General features: G+C 56.4%; 1 protein-coding gene across 1 annotated transcript; it reads left to right on the top strand.

The window, feature by feature from the left end:
* The first annotated feature begins 246 nt into the window (after positions 1-246).
* Positions 247-8904, top strand: SLAMF8 (SLAM family member 8). Its single transcript, XM_003999659.5, has 5 exons — positions 247-710; positions 2544-2870; positions 5571-5876; positions 5958-6062; positions 6914-8904. Exons 1-5 carry the CDS (start codon positions 620-622, stop codon positions 6976-6978), a joined length of 894 nt encoding a protein of 297 aa, XP_003999708.2. The 5' UTR covers positions 247-619; the 3' UTR covers positions 6979-8904.
* The last annotated feature ends 7485 nt before the right edge of the window (positions 8905-16389 follow it).

The following is a 16389-nucleotide window of genomic DNA, read 5'->3' as shown; positions in this document are numbered from 1 at the left end:
TCTGCTCAGGTGGGAGCCCACTGGCTGCAGCCTGCCCGGCCCGGAGGGGCGAAGGGAGCAGGGCGCCCACTGGAGGAGCCAGCACCGGGCTGGAGAGGGTGCTCCCAGGAGGAGCACTCCTGGCTTGGGATGGCCAGAGAGCAGGCTGGGCCGGGGAGGCCAGCTCGGACGAGCGTGCCGGAGTCGAACTTAGGAGAGTCTTGCACACCAGGCCGAGAGTTTCGTCTTTATTTTGAGGGCGGGGGGAGGTGCGGAAGAATTTTAGAGAAGTAACAGAGGGAATTGGGATCTGGAGGCCTCTCTGTGGCTGCGGCAGGAAAGGCGGCCAGCCAGGGGGCCAGTGGGATGCAGCGAGGGCCGGCGGGTCCCACAGGAAGACGTGGGCTTGTGTTGGGGCGCCTGCCACTGACAATGGCATTGGCCAACCACGGGCACGTGAAAGAGGCTGACTTACAAGAATCCGCTCCTGAGAAAGTCCAGCTAGGCCGACGGCCAACTTCCACTTTCCTCTGGATATTTTCACTTTCGGGCCATCTTGTTCTGAGTCAAGATTCCTCCTTCTGAACATGGGACTTCCCAGAAGGACCACAGCTCCCTCTGGGTATCCACTTGACCCAGGATGTTCTGGATTGGGGTTGTGGAAAGAGCTTGCTGGCCTCTCTGGAGAAGGATGGCCACGTGGTCCCTGTGGAGTCTGCTTCTCTGGGAAGGTAAGTGGGGCAGGTGCGTGACCAGGACCCCTCACCAGCCTTCCGGGCAGGGGCCTCATCCCAAGCAAGGACCCAGGGGCCGAGGAGGGCCAGGGAAGGCGGAAGCAGGTGCTCAGGCGACCTTGAAAAGCCAGAGGGAGCCAGAGATGCAGGGTCCTGGATGGGACGTGCTGGCTGCTCTAGAAGCATCCGCGTCCGTGAGACACGTCCTGTGGTCCAGGGCCGTTAAAACTTAGGCTGCTGGTACCAGTGGTTCGGACAGAGACGGTTGTGAGAAGGGGGAGGGAATTCTCGTAGAGGAAGACAGGGCAGAGCAGACTCTCACAAAGAAGCACATCTTTCCATCAGCCTGCGGGAGGCCTAGGAGCCTCGACTGGGAGCCAGCACCACTCTGCACGCCCAGTACGCGTGTTAGGGCTCCAGTCCGCATTAACACTGTAGCCTCTGTGACCGGGCCCGATGCCTAGGGCCGGGGAGGGCAGCGAGAGGGGGCAGGGGGCCGGCCGAGCGTCGCCCCCAGAACACGACTCCTCAAGCAGACGCCCGGCGCTTGGGTGCGTTCTCTACGGGCCGTGTTGTGCCCCGCACCCCGGGTGCCCCCTGTGCCGGGTGCCCCCTGTGCCAGGCGCCAGGTGAGTCCCCCGGGAATCCCATCATCCACCCAGTACGGCGAGTTGAGTTTCTGAACAGTGGCGGGCAGGGGGTACGAAGAGGACAAGAGGAGCTCGCCGTCTCGCGGCAGGCGCCTGACTCATCTATGGGCAATCGCAGCAGAGGAACAGGGCGCCCCAGGGTGCTGGGCGCACAGAGAAGCAGGGTGGATGTTGCCCTGACGGGAGGGGGGGTTCAGGGGAGGCAGTGGGTCCGGATGAGCAGCGATCGGCCAGCAAAGGGCTCAGGGGTACCTCCCGCAGAGGCATCACTCCACCTCGGCCTCTCACCTCCGCCAGCTCCTGAGGGCAGAGACCGGCGCCCTCGGGTCCCTGGCATCCGTGACTCCCCCTCCTTGGCTCCCCGGACCACAACTAGGCTCAGGCCTCACTGATTGCACACCTGAATCCCTCTCCACCCCTCCCACTTCTCCCCATCGCCGCTGCCCACCCCCCTGCAGCAGGAGTTCACTCACTGCAGGTGGAAAAACAGCAGCAGCCCGCCCCCGAAGCTTCCGGCACATTCCCCGCCCCCCCCCCCCATGGTCTTTCGAACCAGAGTTTCATCCTGTTACTCTCTTACTTAAACCCTGCGCAAGGCCTCCCACGGCTCTAAAGATAAAACCAGACGCTGCTTTCAGGCCCCGGCTGGCTCCCGCCACGGACCCGCAGTACGGTTTCTGACTCCCCCCTGCAGAGAACCGGTTTCAGTTCCCCTGCACCCTGCCCTCCTGCTCGCCTGCTGGCCGGGCCTTCCTACCCTCCGCCATCCTTCCCTCTGCCTGAGACACTTCCCGGCTCCAGACAGCCCTCTTCTCCTAGGCCTGGCTGATCCCCGCTCCCCCTTCTGGGCTCAGCTTAGCCATTTCCCCTCTGAGCCCCTCAAGACCATTCACCCTCCCTGGGTTCTCCCGGAGCCTCCCTTTCTCCCCATCGTGGTGCTTACTATATTTTAATCATTCGCTTGGAGTCTGACTTCCTCTGTGAGCGTAAGGGATTCTCTCCCTTACGGTTTTATTCCCGGTCCCTGGCACGGTGCACCTGCTCAGCGTGGGTGGCGGGAGCGTGGGGAGAGGGGCCCTAATGTGCTTGCTTCACGGCAGCTTGGCGGGGTGCGGGAGGAGCAGGGGGAGAGAGGCGAGGAGCTGTGGGGCCGGCAGACTGATGGGCTCCGTCCTTTCAGCCCTCCTTCCCGCCGCCGTCCATGGTGCCCAAGTGCACGGCCAGGTCGGGGGCTCCGTGCTGCTGGCGGCAGAATGCCCCCCTGGCTTCCAAGTCCGAGAGGCCATCTGGAGATCGCTCTGGCCTTCGGAGGAGCTCGTGGCCACGTTTTTCCGGGGCGCCCCGGAGACTCTCTACCACTCCCGCTTCCTGGGCCGAGCCCAGCTGCACAAGAACCTGAGCCTGGCGCTCCAGCCGCTGGAGTCGGGAGACAGCGGCAACTTCTCTGTGCTGCTGGTGGACACGGGAGGTCGGGCCCGGACCCAGATCCTGCAGCTCAAGGTGCACGGTGAGTACCCCTGACACTAGAAAGGCATCCTGCGTCCTGGGAGCTGGGGAGGACAGGGTTCCAGGGGACCTCTGGCCTCTGACCTCCCGGCTGACGCAGGGCACAGCTGTCCCCACGGCACAGCTGAGAAAGTTCCTCTGGTGCTCCCAGGTGAGCTCCTGGCTGGGGCCGCCTGGCTTTGCCACCCCGCGGTCCTCGCCTGAACTCCAAGAGCGGCCTCTTCTTGGCTGGGTGGCCAAGGACACAAGGCTAAGCCTCCCTGGCGCTCACCTTTCTCCCTTAGAAAATGGGCGTCGTGAGCAATGTCACACGAGGCGCCTGCAAAGGGGGAAATAGAGCGCATCTGGGAAAACATCTGAGAGGGCGCTGGGCCCGCACTGCAAACTTCTAAGCTCACAGGATGTGCCATTACCTGACAAACTCCTACAAGGGAAAAAAGTACGGCCCATCAGACCACGACGCGATGGTTTTTATCATACGGTGTGGAATTTTTACGTGACCCTGCTTTCGAGAGTTCTTTTCGCCGTGTTTAGAGATTTTCCGACGTATAACCGTCACAGGTTCTCTCCGTTATTCACTGTCGCAGAGCGAACCGTCCCCAAACCTGAAAACAACGCTGTTAATTTCTCATGATCTGTGGGTGGCGGGGCTCAGCCGGGTGGGCCTCCCGCTCCCCGAGGCCCGCCAAGGTCGTTCAGGCGGCTGCATTTGGCACCTCAGCTGGGGCGGCTGACTTCACTGCGGACTAGGTGGGCCCTGCTTTCCAGCGGCTTCCCCCCTACTCCCTCTGCCTCCTGCCACATCACCTCTGCCACCATCAGAACCTCTACTTCTGCATCTACTGCCCCCACCTGCACTGTATTCCTGCCGATCAAAAAAAAAAAAAAAACAGTGGCCTTTGAGCTCTCATTCATCTGCCTAATGGCTCGGAAAAGGTGGGTGGGTTGCCCCCAACCACTATTTCAGTAAAACCTCAGACATTTGGTAGAGTAGTGGGGAGAGCAAAGCCCGACTTTAAGAACGAAAAGCACGAGCGACACCTGGGAGGAAGAAGACGGTGACGGAGAGAAGGGCAGTCGTAAACGGGGAAGGAGAGAGAGCCCCCCACGAACCAACCCAAAGACAGCTGGCTGGCTGCCCTTGGGTGAGCTCCTGGGGGTGCCAGTGTGCGGTTAGATGGGCGTCCCGAATGCGCGCAGCCCTGAACCCAGCTGCCCAGCTTGGCAAGCAGAGGGGGGGGGGCTGGATTTAGGCAGCCCCACCCTCACCTGTTATCCCCTCAGCCCCATTCCCTTGTGCAGTGAATAACCTCCACAACCACACAGGCAGCCCTGGAGCCTCTTCCTATTCTAAGTCTCAGCTGCTGCACATGTGAAATGAGGACATTGAATGTGATAATACATGCGGCACCCACACCACTAAGCTCTAAAATGCCTTGTTCTCAGCATCTGAATTACAGATTTTAAGGAAATTGCTGTTTTATTGCTACCAAATACATAGCGTGATTAGAACTAATTGCACAAAGCTGCCAAGCAGCCGTCCTTGGGAGCTCTGCTTTGACAATAGATAAGAATGATTTGAATTAGCAGATCGGTTACTAGAAATGTCAATGGGTGTTTCTACTGTGCCTGATCGTGTTTGGAAGCAGCTTGTCCTCTTAAGTGATGTAAATATCCACCACACGCGCGCGCACGCACACACACACACACACACACGCGCGCGCGTGCGGTAATCCTTGTTTATACTATTAGTGTGCCCAGCAAATCTTTCCTTTTCCATCTCACAAATCCCCCCAGATTGAGCTGGCATTAATGAGGTTTTACTCGGCTTGACTTCGGAATACTGTCAGAGACTGAGCCCTCCCGTCGTCACTAGAATGCTCTCCCGCTGGCCCCCATTGCCACAGAGACTCAGGATTTACTCATCAAGCTACACAGGAAAGGGAAGCCACAGTCTAGGATGCCAGGACTCCAATTTGCGCAGTGGTCCAGGTGTCCGTGCACCTAGAGGGCTAAGGTTATGAAGATAACAAAACAGAACCCCCAGCCCCCTGCCGGGGTCTCCTTCATAGGGGGTCGCAGCCTTGTAATTATTTTCTTAGTCATTCAATCACTTGTCTTCTCCACCAAACTGTAAGCTCGAATAGTCCAGGAATGTGTCTGTTTTCTTGCCTGACTCAATATCTGCCGACCATCTCTCTGGCTGATATATCATGAAGAAAGTGCTATGACAAGGGACAGCCCGAGTTCTTGGAGAGTTCGGAGCCTGGAATGTGAGGGAAGGCTTCACAATCGGAGCAGTAAGCAACGTGCCCGAGCTGGGTCTTGAAGGATTGGTAGGAGTTCCCTAGGAGGAAGAGAAGAGAAAGGCACACGTGCGCAGGTGACCCATATGAGAGCATGAGAGACGCGGAAGGGCGCCGTGCTCCGGAGAACTGGAAATTCATTAGGGCAGGTGAGTCAGACCGGCAGGAGGCTACAACTGGAGAGGTTGGCATTGACTATCTCCTGAAGGGTCTCGACTCCCAGACTAAGGAACTCAGCTTCTGTCCTGGACAACGGGAAACCAGACTAGGCTCTGCAGCAAGAGTGCGGCGCCTGGTCAGAGGTGACCTCCAACCCTGCATGGATCCCGGGGCTGGCGCTCTGGGCCCTGCCCAGCATCACTGTAACCCGTGCCTGCTCTTCTGTTCTTGCCTAGATGCAGTGCCCAGGCCCGTGGTGCAAGTATTCATCGCTGTGTCAGGGGACGCTCAGCCCCCCAAGACCTGCCAGGTGCTCCTGTCCTGTTGGGCCCCCAACATCAGTGACATAACCTATAGCTGGCGACGGGAGGGGACCACTGACTTTGGTATTGAGCCAAGCAGCCTCTTCACGGACGGACAGGTGCTGAAGGTTTCGCTGGGACCAGGAGACAAGAGTGTGGCCTATTCCTGCACTGTCTCCAACCCTGTCAGCCGGGACGTGGCCACCGTCACCCCTTGGGAGAGCTGCCATCACGAGGCAGGTCTGCCAAGGGCCAGGGGTCAGTGGTTAAGGGATTGTGAAGCCTCCAGCCCCCCTCTGACCCTGCCCCCTCCGTGTCCAGCCCCAGGAAAGACCTCCTACAAAGACATGGTGCTGGTGGTGGTGCCCGTGGCCCTGCTCCTGACCCTGGCTGGTCTCCTCTCTGTCTGGCACCCCTGCTACTCAGGTAGGAGCCCTCCAGATGCCAGATGTCTTTGGAGGAGGAGGACCTACTGGGAAGGAAGGCAAGGTTGGACCTCTTCCGTTTTAGGCTTCACATGGCCTGTCCTCCTTCCCATTCTCACATCAGGTCCTGACTCTCACCACATCCCCTGGTCTCCAATCAGATTGAACAAGGCGAAGTGTCTCTTGCACTTCTGAAAATGACCGCTCCTCTTGCCTGCCTCTTCAGGCCTTCGTGCCGGCCGTTCTCTCTGTCTGGAACGCACTTTCCATGGCTTCCCACCCAATCCCCCTTCTTGGTGTGACTATGTCCTCCACAGTCTCCAAGGTGCACCTGCTCCCGGAGGCCTTCCTGGCCTGCTCCCCCAGCCCAGGCGCGGCTGGTGTTCTTCCTTTAATCTCCGTTGCTCCCAGCCCTCGTTGCACTCACTCTCCCACTGACTTCTCAACCCCTTAAAGGCAAAGGCTGACTTGCCACCAGATATCTAGCGATGGTCCCCGGAACAGCGCTCGTAGGGATAAAGTTCTGTTGAGTGCAAGTCTAAATGAACACCAGCCCCGTGCTTGCCCACCATTCCTAGGAAATGCTCCCTGTCTGGCCGGGAGCTGATAAGTCCTCCTTCTCCAGGGGAAGAGAAAAGGGGAAAGTCAGAGGTGGGGCTGGGTTCTGAGCCATCCCTCCGGCACAGCCCCTGCCTCGACCCCAGGATGCCCTGCCCCTGACAGAAACACCCCACTGACCTGGGCTTCATGGGGATGTCCACCCCAGGCTGTCCGGGATGGCTTCGGGCCAAGCTAAGATTCCAAACTGAGAGGGCAGATGTTGGAAGGTAACCTTTCTGGTCTCTTTGCCAGGGAAAAAGCAGAAGGACATCTGTACCGACAGAGGGGCTCCAGAGACGGAGAACCCCCTTGTGTAGGGTCTGCAAACAAGGAGGATATAAACTGTTGCCTGGACCATCAGGAAGTACACGATGCTCTGGGCCATAGCTGGTGTCTGGAAACGACCATGGTCCTCATGCCTCTGGTGACACTCCTGTCCCACCTCCAGGAGCAGCCTGGGAAGCTCTTGCGCCGGGAGCCACCACACGGAAAACACTGGCACAACCTTCCACGTCCCCTCCTTCTCCGCCCGCCCCCCACCCCCCGCTCCTTGCGTGTCCTGGCTCTGCTCGGGGCAAGATCACAGAGCACCCCCTCCTTCACCTTTGTCTATCTCTATCTAGATCTCATGATAAGGCCTTGGTCATCAGGGGACATCGGGGTCTCAAACTACAGGGGTGGGGCTGGGGCCAGAGCTGGAAATGGGCGATTCAGAGTTTCTCTGTTAGTTCAAATGTCTAATATCTTTCAGGGTCCGGGACCCAGACTGGATGCAATTCTTTGGTGCCAATTAATACTTGCATCGGTCTGCTAGGGCCGCCGTAACAAGATCTCACAGAATCGGCCGGGCTTAAAGAACGGAAATTCACTTTCTCGTAGCCTTGGAGGCTAAAAGCACAAGACCGAGGTGTAGGCAGCTTTGGTTTCTTGTGAGGCCTCTCTCCTTGGCTTGCAGATGCCTTCCTTCTCTAGGTGTCCTTCCGTGGCCTCTTCTCTACGTGTGCACGTATCCCTGGTGTCTCTCCCTCTTTTATAAGGACACCAGTCATAATGGACTAGGGCCCATCCCAGTGACCTCATTTAACTTTAATTATCTCTTTGAAGTCCTATTTGCAAGTACAGTCGTATTGTGAGATCTTGGGGGTTCGCACTTGGACGAATGGATTTTGAAGAGACGAATCCAGCCCACAACAATAGTTCATCAGCAGTGGGGGGAGGGGGGGTGAATGCCTGAACAGTCAATGTCCCTGCGGATCCTGGAGAGCATCCAGTGTCTTAGAGGGGATGTTCTGTGATCACAGTGAGGAAACGGGGCAAGTTTTGAAGTATTTTCCCAGGGAAACTTCAGTCACTCACTAGGTCAGTCCTGTGCCAGGATCTCCCCTCTTTCTCCCAGTTGCTGGAAAGTCACTTTACCTTCAACGAATGGTCAGCACAGCCGGCCTCTAGCATCACATCCCCACTCCTCCACTCAACTTGTTCTGGACTTTCCCTGCCTGCCGGCTCTGCTCAGTGGTCCCCAGCGGGTCACCGGGGATACACCTGTCTTCTTGCCTTTCCTGCACCCACTTGTCCCCACCCAACCTTCCCCCTGTCCCCCTAAACAGTGCCCATGGCCTCCCAACCTGGAAACGGGTGTTGCCCCCACCTGCCACCCAGAGGCATTCCCTGTGGTCACTGATTTCTCACGCAAAACTGGCCTCCATCCCTAAAAATGATGTGAAAGAGACAGCCCAGGAACTAGCAAGGAGCCATGGTGGCTGTGTGGAGGAAACACACACACACACACACACACACACACACACACACACACTGTATCCCCCCCACTTTCTTCCCTCCATCTCCCAGGCCCCACCTCAGATCAGACAAATTCTGGATGGGGGGTGGGACCCACATTTCTCCCTTCATGAGTTAACTCTTAGTGACCTCATTTAGCCGTGGTTCTGTGATGCGGTGCACCGGGGCCTTTTTGAATAGGCCCACGCCGCTCAAATAGACGGATGCTCCCGTTCCCCACGATACACTTGTCAGCTGGTGGACTAATCAGCCCTCCACCGAAAAACTCAAAGAACTTCCGAGAGAACCACGTGCTAACAAGCACCGGGACCGATGGTTTAAAGGTCACACAGGACAAACATCGATTGAAGGTTCGGCACGTGCTGGGTACGGTCTGAGGCAAATCAGAAGCGGACAAAGCCCTTCCTTCGTGGAGTTTATATTCTAGAAATACAAACAAGCAAGGAGGTATGTGTCAGAGGTCGATGGGCTCTAATAAGAAGATAAAGCAGCGGGGCACCTGAGTGGCTCAGTCGGTTAGACGTCTGGAGGTTGATTTCATGGTTCCCGTTATGATCTCGCGGTTCGTGGGTTCAAACCCCGAGTCAGGCTCTGCGCCGCTGGCACAGGGATTCTCTCTCTCTCTCTCTCCCTCTCTCTCTGCCACGCTCTTTCTCTCTCAAAATAAATAAACTTAAAAAAAAAAAGAAGATAAAGCAGAGTAAAAGGCTAGAGAAGGGTGTGCTGGGGAGGCGGGGCCCCTCTCAGATGGACGAGTGGGGTGAACCGTGCGGTGGGTGGGCCAAGAGTAATCCAGAGAGCAGAGGGTACAAAGAAAGGCCCGAAAGTGGGGGCATGGTGAGTGCTTTCCAAGACTCCACTCTAGTGGAGGCCAGGGAGGGTGCAGTGGGGGAGGGCGGAATGGGAGGGTCGGGGCGACTGGGGCCACAGCAGGGGGGACCTGGTGGTCTTCAGAATACACATCCCTGGGGTTGAGGTAGCCAGGAGCGCCCCCATCTTTTTGGGTGTCAGATTCCTCCCACGACAACCTTTATACCATTATTTCCAGTCGGCTCTGTTTTTCGCTCTTTGTTTTCATCCAACTTTCCTTGAGCAAGAGGCTTTGTCCCTGTCCTTGTGTGCAAAACACAAAAGCAAGAGCTGCTAGGGTGGACGGGTCCTGTGACACGATGCCAGAGAGAGTGGAGAGGGGGGCACGGCAGAAGAGAAGTGTGAGAGATACATGGTTTTTTGGCATCAGTGGGGATAGGAACGCCCAGTTCCGCATTTAAAAAAAGTTTCGCAGGGGCGCCTGGGTGGCTCAGTGGGTTTAGCGTCTCTCGACTTTGGCTCAGGTCGTGATCTCACGGTCTGTGAGTTCGAGCCCTGCCTCTGGCTCTGCGCTGACGCTGTGGAGCCTGCTTGGGATTCTCTCTCTCCCTTTCTCTCTGCCCTTCCCCTGCCTGTGCTCTGTCTCTCTCTCTCTCTCTCTCTCTCTCTCTCTCTCTCTCTCAGAAATAGATAGACATTAAACAAATTAAATAAAAACAAAAAAGGACGACACAGAGCAACCATCTCAACCACCCCCAGATCCGGGAAAGTTTCAGTGGGTGACTCCCCTCAGGCTGTGCCCCGGTCAGCGTCGGCCCTGTCTACCGGGGGTGTGGGGGGAATGGCAGGCTGAGCACACGGGTAAGTAATAGAGATACTCCCTCTGCACAACTAGCCAGTTCTGGGAGCCACACTTCCAGGGAACCACTGGAAAACTTGGGTGTCAAAAAGAGAATGAGCCAAATCGCGAAAAGTCTAGAAGCCTTATCATCCGAGAAATGACGAAAGAAACTGGTCATACTGAGCCTAGAACAGAAGACTCAGGGGGTCCCCAAGTGTTCAAAGGGCTCTCCCGTAGGCAGGTTGTACAGCCGAGGCCACAGGAACACATCCCTGAGAGGCAGACGGTGACTCATACCAGTAATAGGACCTTCAAGGTGGAAGGAAACTTTGTGGTTTCTCAGTTCAGGTTTCTCATTTCTCAGGGGGAAAGCCAAGGCCCAAAGAGATGGTTACTCCTTGGAACAACATAATTGGTCAGTGACAGAGTCAGAGTTAGCTTCAGGTTATCGAATCGGCCCAGCCCCTCCCCTGCACCGCACTGCCAGGGAAAAGCTCCCTGCCAGATGGAGAGCCCAATATGAAGTGAGCTGTTTCGGCGACAGCGGTGGCACAGAACCCATCGCAGAGCGATATTACAGACTAGAGCCCTTTCGTGTCAGGTGGGAAGTCGCGGCACATCGGGAATGACAAATATGCGCTCCCTCCACGCCGCCCTCCAGCACCGTGTCGGGCATAATTACTTATGACACACTGGTCCCACTGAGTCCCCAGGCAGCCCAACGCTCAAGTGACTCGGGCCAATTAACAGAAGTTGGGAGCCAAGATGAAACCTATTAGCCATCCCTGCCCTACACAACCCATAAGAGCCTTCCCACATCACACGAGAATTGTAAAGTAAGGGAAGAATGAGGGGACAGTGGAATGAAGGAGGCCGATGAGACGATTCGGCTTGTGTGTCAGAAACACGCCAGCTTCCTGCAAACAAGATTTCTCCCAGCTTCCTTTCCTCCGCCCTTCTTTCGGCCTGTTGCCCAGGAATGTACCAGAAATGAACAGGGGGAGGCATCAGTGGGAAAGCCAGGAAAGCACAAAGCGGCAGGAAATCAGCCAAATAAGTCAATAGGATACATTTGGCCATTTAATAAATCATGTTCTTGGGGCGCCTGGGTGGCTCAGTCGGTTACGCGTCCGAGTTCAGCTCAGGTCACGATCTCAGGGTTTGTGGGTTCGAGGCCCGCGTCGGGCTCTGTGCTGACAGCGCAGAGCCTGGAACCTGCTTCGGATTCTGTGTGTCCCTCTCTTTCTGCCCCTCCCCCGCTCATTCTCTCTCTCTTTCTCTCTCTCTCTCTCTCTCTCTCTCTCTCTCTCTCTCAGATAAATAAACATTAAAAAAATTTAATAAATAAGTAAATAGCCATGTTCTTTAGGATATCTAACAATATTGTGAAAACCTGGCATCAGAGTTCTTTGGAGGCAAAGAACAGAAGCCAACTCTGGTTTTAACTAATGCAAAAGGAGGAATTTTCTAGAAAGCTGTAGGTAGCTCAGTGTCTTAGTTCAGGCTGCTGTAGAAGAATACCAGAGTCTAGGTGGCTTAGAAACAACAGAAATTTATTTCTCGTGGTTCTGGAGGCTGGGAAGTCCAAGATCAAGGTGCTGGCTGATTCGGTGTCCGGGGAGAGCCCGCCTCCTGGCTCACGGATGGATGGCCATCTTCCCACCGTGTCCTCACATGGCAGAAAGGGAGAGAGAGCTCTCTGGGGTCCCTTCTATAAAGGCACTAATTCCATTCCCAGGGGCCCTGTCTTCAGGACCTGGTCTCTTCTGAAGGCCCCACCTCCAAATACCTTCACACTGGGAACAGGATTTCAGCATATGAATTTGGGGGGAGGGGACACAAATGTTCGGTCTACAGCACTGGGAGAGCCAAAGAAACCACTGAGGAACCGGGCCTCAGAAAGGACAAAGCCAGGTGGCCTCGGGGATACAGGCATGGGCACAGCATCCTCGGGGCCGCCGTCGAATAAATCTGCTCTCTTTCTATTCCCTAGTGGCTCACTGAAGATTGAAATTCCCGGCAAACAAACTGGGCACAGTCGGTCTAGCTGGGGTCGGGGGTCCTCCCTGTGGGGAACGGAGAAGAGTCGTGGGACATCTTGTCCGAGGGGGTGTCGGTTTAACAAAATCAAGGGCAAGAAGAAGTCTGAACTGGGATCAGTAGGAAAGGCAGTGCGTCTATCGGTCCATCTGGAACACACCGACCGCTCACCTGCCGGTCTCCTCTTGCCCCAGCACCAGCCGGGAGGCAGAGGAGGCCGGATAGAGGTGTCGCAGTCCGATGCCAGCGAGTAAACCGTCATGCAGCCCCCAGCGTGTGCGCCAAGGCATCTCCTGGCTCCTGAGACGTCGGTCCCCAAGGAGGGCAGTCAGGTCCCCGAAGAAAGTGACGAAAGGGACAGAGACTCCGGCTGGGAGTGAAGCTTCCATCAGGAGGAACTACGGCACAGAGGTCTCCAGGGGCCGGTCTTCCCAGGGCAGCATCCCCGGTGGGTCGGCGGGTTGTCCTTAGGGTCCCCTCCAGGGGACAGCAGCCAGGAGGAAATGGAGAGCTCTTGCGTGTGACTCACCCGAGAGGGACCAGCTAGAGCCTCGGCCAACTCTGGGCAGCGGTCCCTGCAGAGTTTGTTCTTCCGAGGGTTGTGTCCAGCAAGGACAGGTACAACAGGGTGTCTGCCTCTCCACTCCCTGTGCAGTTATTCCCGGAGGCCACGAGCATAGATAGTGTCACCCTTCTGCCAAGGCGAGAGGGCCGCGGCCCCGGGTCTGTACCGCAGAGCCTGCTGTGAGTCTCCTGCACCGGCAAGGGTCCGTCCACCTGGAGCTCCCTCTCACCCTTCTAGAACAATCCAGAATCCTGGAATCCCTTGTCCACATGGGAACCTAGGCCTTGTACAAGCCCTTTCCTGCACTCGCCCTCCCAAAGATGGACCAAAGTGCCTGTATGGGCACCCCTACGCCTGAGGGCAGCTAAGAGGCAGCTTTGGGGGTCAGCGCGAAGCTCAGACACGGAGCCAGGGTGCCACGCAGGTGGGCAAGCCCTTCACAGTGTGGGACGGAGTTGTGGGCGAGAAGGGGAGGGGGGAGTCTTCTTTGGAGACTGAGCTCTGCTACGAAACCCCCAAAAGCCTTCCGGGTCATTTTGAAGGTGTACTTGTCAAAGTAGGAGGGCAGGACGTGTTTTATGTAACAAACTGTTAGCTTGGTTTAGCATTGCAAGTGTTAAGGGCAATCTGGACACTTCTCCCCCTGGATTTCTTTCTATCATGATTCCCACCCACCTCTTGAACCTGAGACCTCCCCCCGTGGCGTCCCCCACCAGCTGTCACTACAGCTCCACAGGAACACGGGGGAGTGGGTCTTGATCAGACCGGGACAATGGCCCCTGGTTTCCCGGAGGACTGAGCAGTCTGTCCCCAGCAGTCACCACGCAGCGCATCTTGTAATGAGCAGGTAGCACCCTGGGAACACAGCCAGCCGTGAGCCAGACAGATGGGGCCCTGCACCCAGGAAGCTTGCAGTCTAGTCTAGAGACAGACAATAAACAAATACACACAACCTCCAATTAAAACTGTGTTAAGCTCTTTGCAACTACGGGGATGGAACTGGAGGGTATCATGCTAAGCGAAATTAGCCACTCAGAGAAAGACAAATATCCGAAGACTTCACTCATATGTGGAATTTAAGAGACGAAACAGATGAACACAAGGGAAGAGAAGCAAAAATAATATAAAAACAGGGAGGGGGACAGAACAGAAGAGACTCTTAAATATGGAGAACAAACTGAGGGCTGATGGGGGGGTTGTGGGGGGGGGGGATGAGCTAAATGGGTGGGTGGGGGGATGGGCTAAATGGGGGAGGGTCATCAAGGAGGACACTTGTTGGGATGAGCCTGGGGGTTATACTTGGGGATGAATCGCTGGAATCTACTCCTGAAATGAGTATCGCACTATATGCTGACTTGGATGCAAATTTAAAAGTAAATAAAATTTTTTTAAAAAATGCGTTAAGCTCTACGGAGAAGAGCCAAAAATTGTGAGCAGGAGTAACGAGGGAGCCAAGTAGGGCCGGGGCAGGTCGACACAAAGGGTGACTCCGGGGACCAGCCCACGCTGAGACCCGCAGGGACGGCTGAGGGGGAAGGCCTGCCGTGCTGGGGAATGAGCCACCCGAAAGCCCTTCTGGAAAGATCCAGGAGTGTCTGCAGGAAGGTCCCTGTGGCCAGGTTGTGATGAGCAAGCTGCACTCTGGGAGGCAGGAATGGCAGAGGTCAGTTCACGCAGGGTCTGGTCGGACACGGGAAGATTTAATATTTAATTCTAATGCGAAAGGAGGCCACTGGAAAGTTTTACGAAGGAAGGAAGGCAACCAGACCTGCATGTTTAAAAGCTCGCTCTGGGGCCTGGGGGGAAGGGACCGAGCAGGAGAGCAGCAGGTGAGCTGTGGCAGTGACAGCAGCAAGATCGAGACCACGGGGACAGCGTGGCTGCGGGGAGGGGTCAGGGAAGACACCGGGGCGTCTGACCTTAGTAACCAGGAGGAAGGAGGTGCCATGTACCCAAACTGGACACGCAGACAGAATTTTCGGGGAAGGGGGCTTTAAAAGAAACAAAATAGGGGCGCCTGGGTGGCTCAGGTAGTTGAGCGTCCGCCTTTAGCTCAGGCGAGGATCTCACACTCCGTGAGTTCGAGCCCCACGTCGGGCTCTGTGCTGACAGCTTGGAGCCTGGAGCCTGCTTCAGTTTCTGTGTCTCCCTCTGTCTCTGCCCCTCCCCTGCTCATGTTGTCTCTCTCTCTCTCTCTCTCTCTCTCTGTCAAAAATAAATAAACATTAAAAACAATTTTTTAAAGAAACAAAATATTTGGAGGATGAACAGCGTGTTGAATTGAATCATATGAAAATGGCCATTTGTAGAAGTTAAAAAAAAAAGGTCCCATATGGGTAATTTCATACAGTGCAAGCTAATGGTTTAAATGCAGATGATTTGAGGAAGAAAAGCCATCACTTCTTCTGCTCCCCTCCACTCCCCGCCCACCCTGCCCCAGGACAATGGTTCATGCCTGGAGCCGGGTAGCTGTTTCCATTCCAGATCCTTCTACGCAAACTTGAGGCTGGAAGGGCTACAAGAGCCTCAGGGCAGAGGGCCCCCCCACCGCACCCTCACTGCACCACCGCACTGCCCTTCCTGCCCTGGTCAGCTTCTCTGCCCGGCCTGAATCCCGCCAACCCGGCCCCGGAAAGCCTGGAACACTCGGCATCTGAGGCTAACAAGGGTGGGAGGTGCTGGAGCTGCATGGGTGGCCATGAAGGGCTGTCCTTGACCCCAACACCCTCCGAATGCAACCCACCTCACGCCCACTGCTGCAGCATCCTGTGTCCCACCTGGGTGGTCCAGGTGGAGCCCCCGATGCTACTCAGGAGCGCGTTTCCAAGCAAAGGGACAGTGTCATGGTAGGGCACTTCAGAGGAGTGACGGTCAGACATCACACTGTCCCACACAGGTAAGTCGCGCTAGCCAGGTCAAGGCCACGGGGTAGTGAGGGCATCGAGAGGAGTGGCCTCAGGGTCAGGCCGGCTGGTGGAAGGAGAGTCTGGCGAGCCTTGGTGGATGGTAGGGAGGGGAGGGTCCAGCCTTCCAAAATGGAGGCCAGCGCCTGCCTGCATGGGGCTCTCAGCCGCAGAGCTAGAGTAGGGTTGAAGCAGAGAATATCTAGCTACCGAGTCACTCTGGGCTGGAAATGTCCCAGATTCTCCTGAAGGGGCAATGAGTTACCTAGGAGAGCAGAGGGCAGGGCAGGGCAGAGAGCCAGGGGTAGCATGAGTCAGGGCCTAGGGGTGGGGGTGTTCTCAGGCCAACAGAGGGGGGCACTGGCGGTCTGCTGTGGCCCATCCCTTGGAGCTGAGGCCATCTGGCCACCACGGACCGTGGTGAACATCCTACCCCTTCACACACGGCCTCCTGTGAGGTTGTCCAACCACCCAGTTTGAAGGACACACAAACATCCCATCACCAACGTCTCTTTGCCTTGGGGACCAGCATAGCCTCAATGCTGCCGTGAGATCGGGGCCTCCTTCCTGGTCCCTTACACCACCGAGAAGAGGAATGCTCCTGTCCTGCCTGGGGCAGCAGGCAGGGGAGACAGAGAACAAGCTGGAGTCCCGGAAGGATGAGGCCTCACTGGACATTTTCAGCAGAAGAATTGAGGGCCCTCAGCCTACAGGATGGAAGAGGGAACAGCACATTCCCACACACCCTATCCCTGTCTGGCGAGCATCTCAG

Source organism: Felis catus, chromosome F1, assembly GCF_018350175.1.
Source record: "Felis catus isolate Fca126 chromosome F1, F.catus_Fca126_mat1.0, whole genome shotgun sequence".
NCBI classification, from domain to species: domain Eukaryota; kingdom Metazoa; phylum Chordata; class Mammalia; order Carnivora; family Felidae; genus Felis; species Felis catus.
Note: the sequence above shows the minus strand (reverse complement) of the source record. Positions and strands in the feature narration are given on the sequence as shown.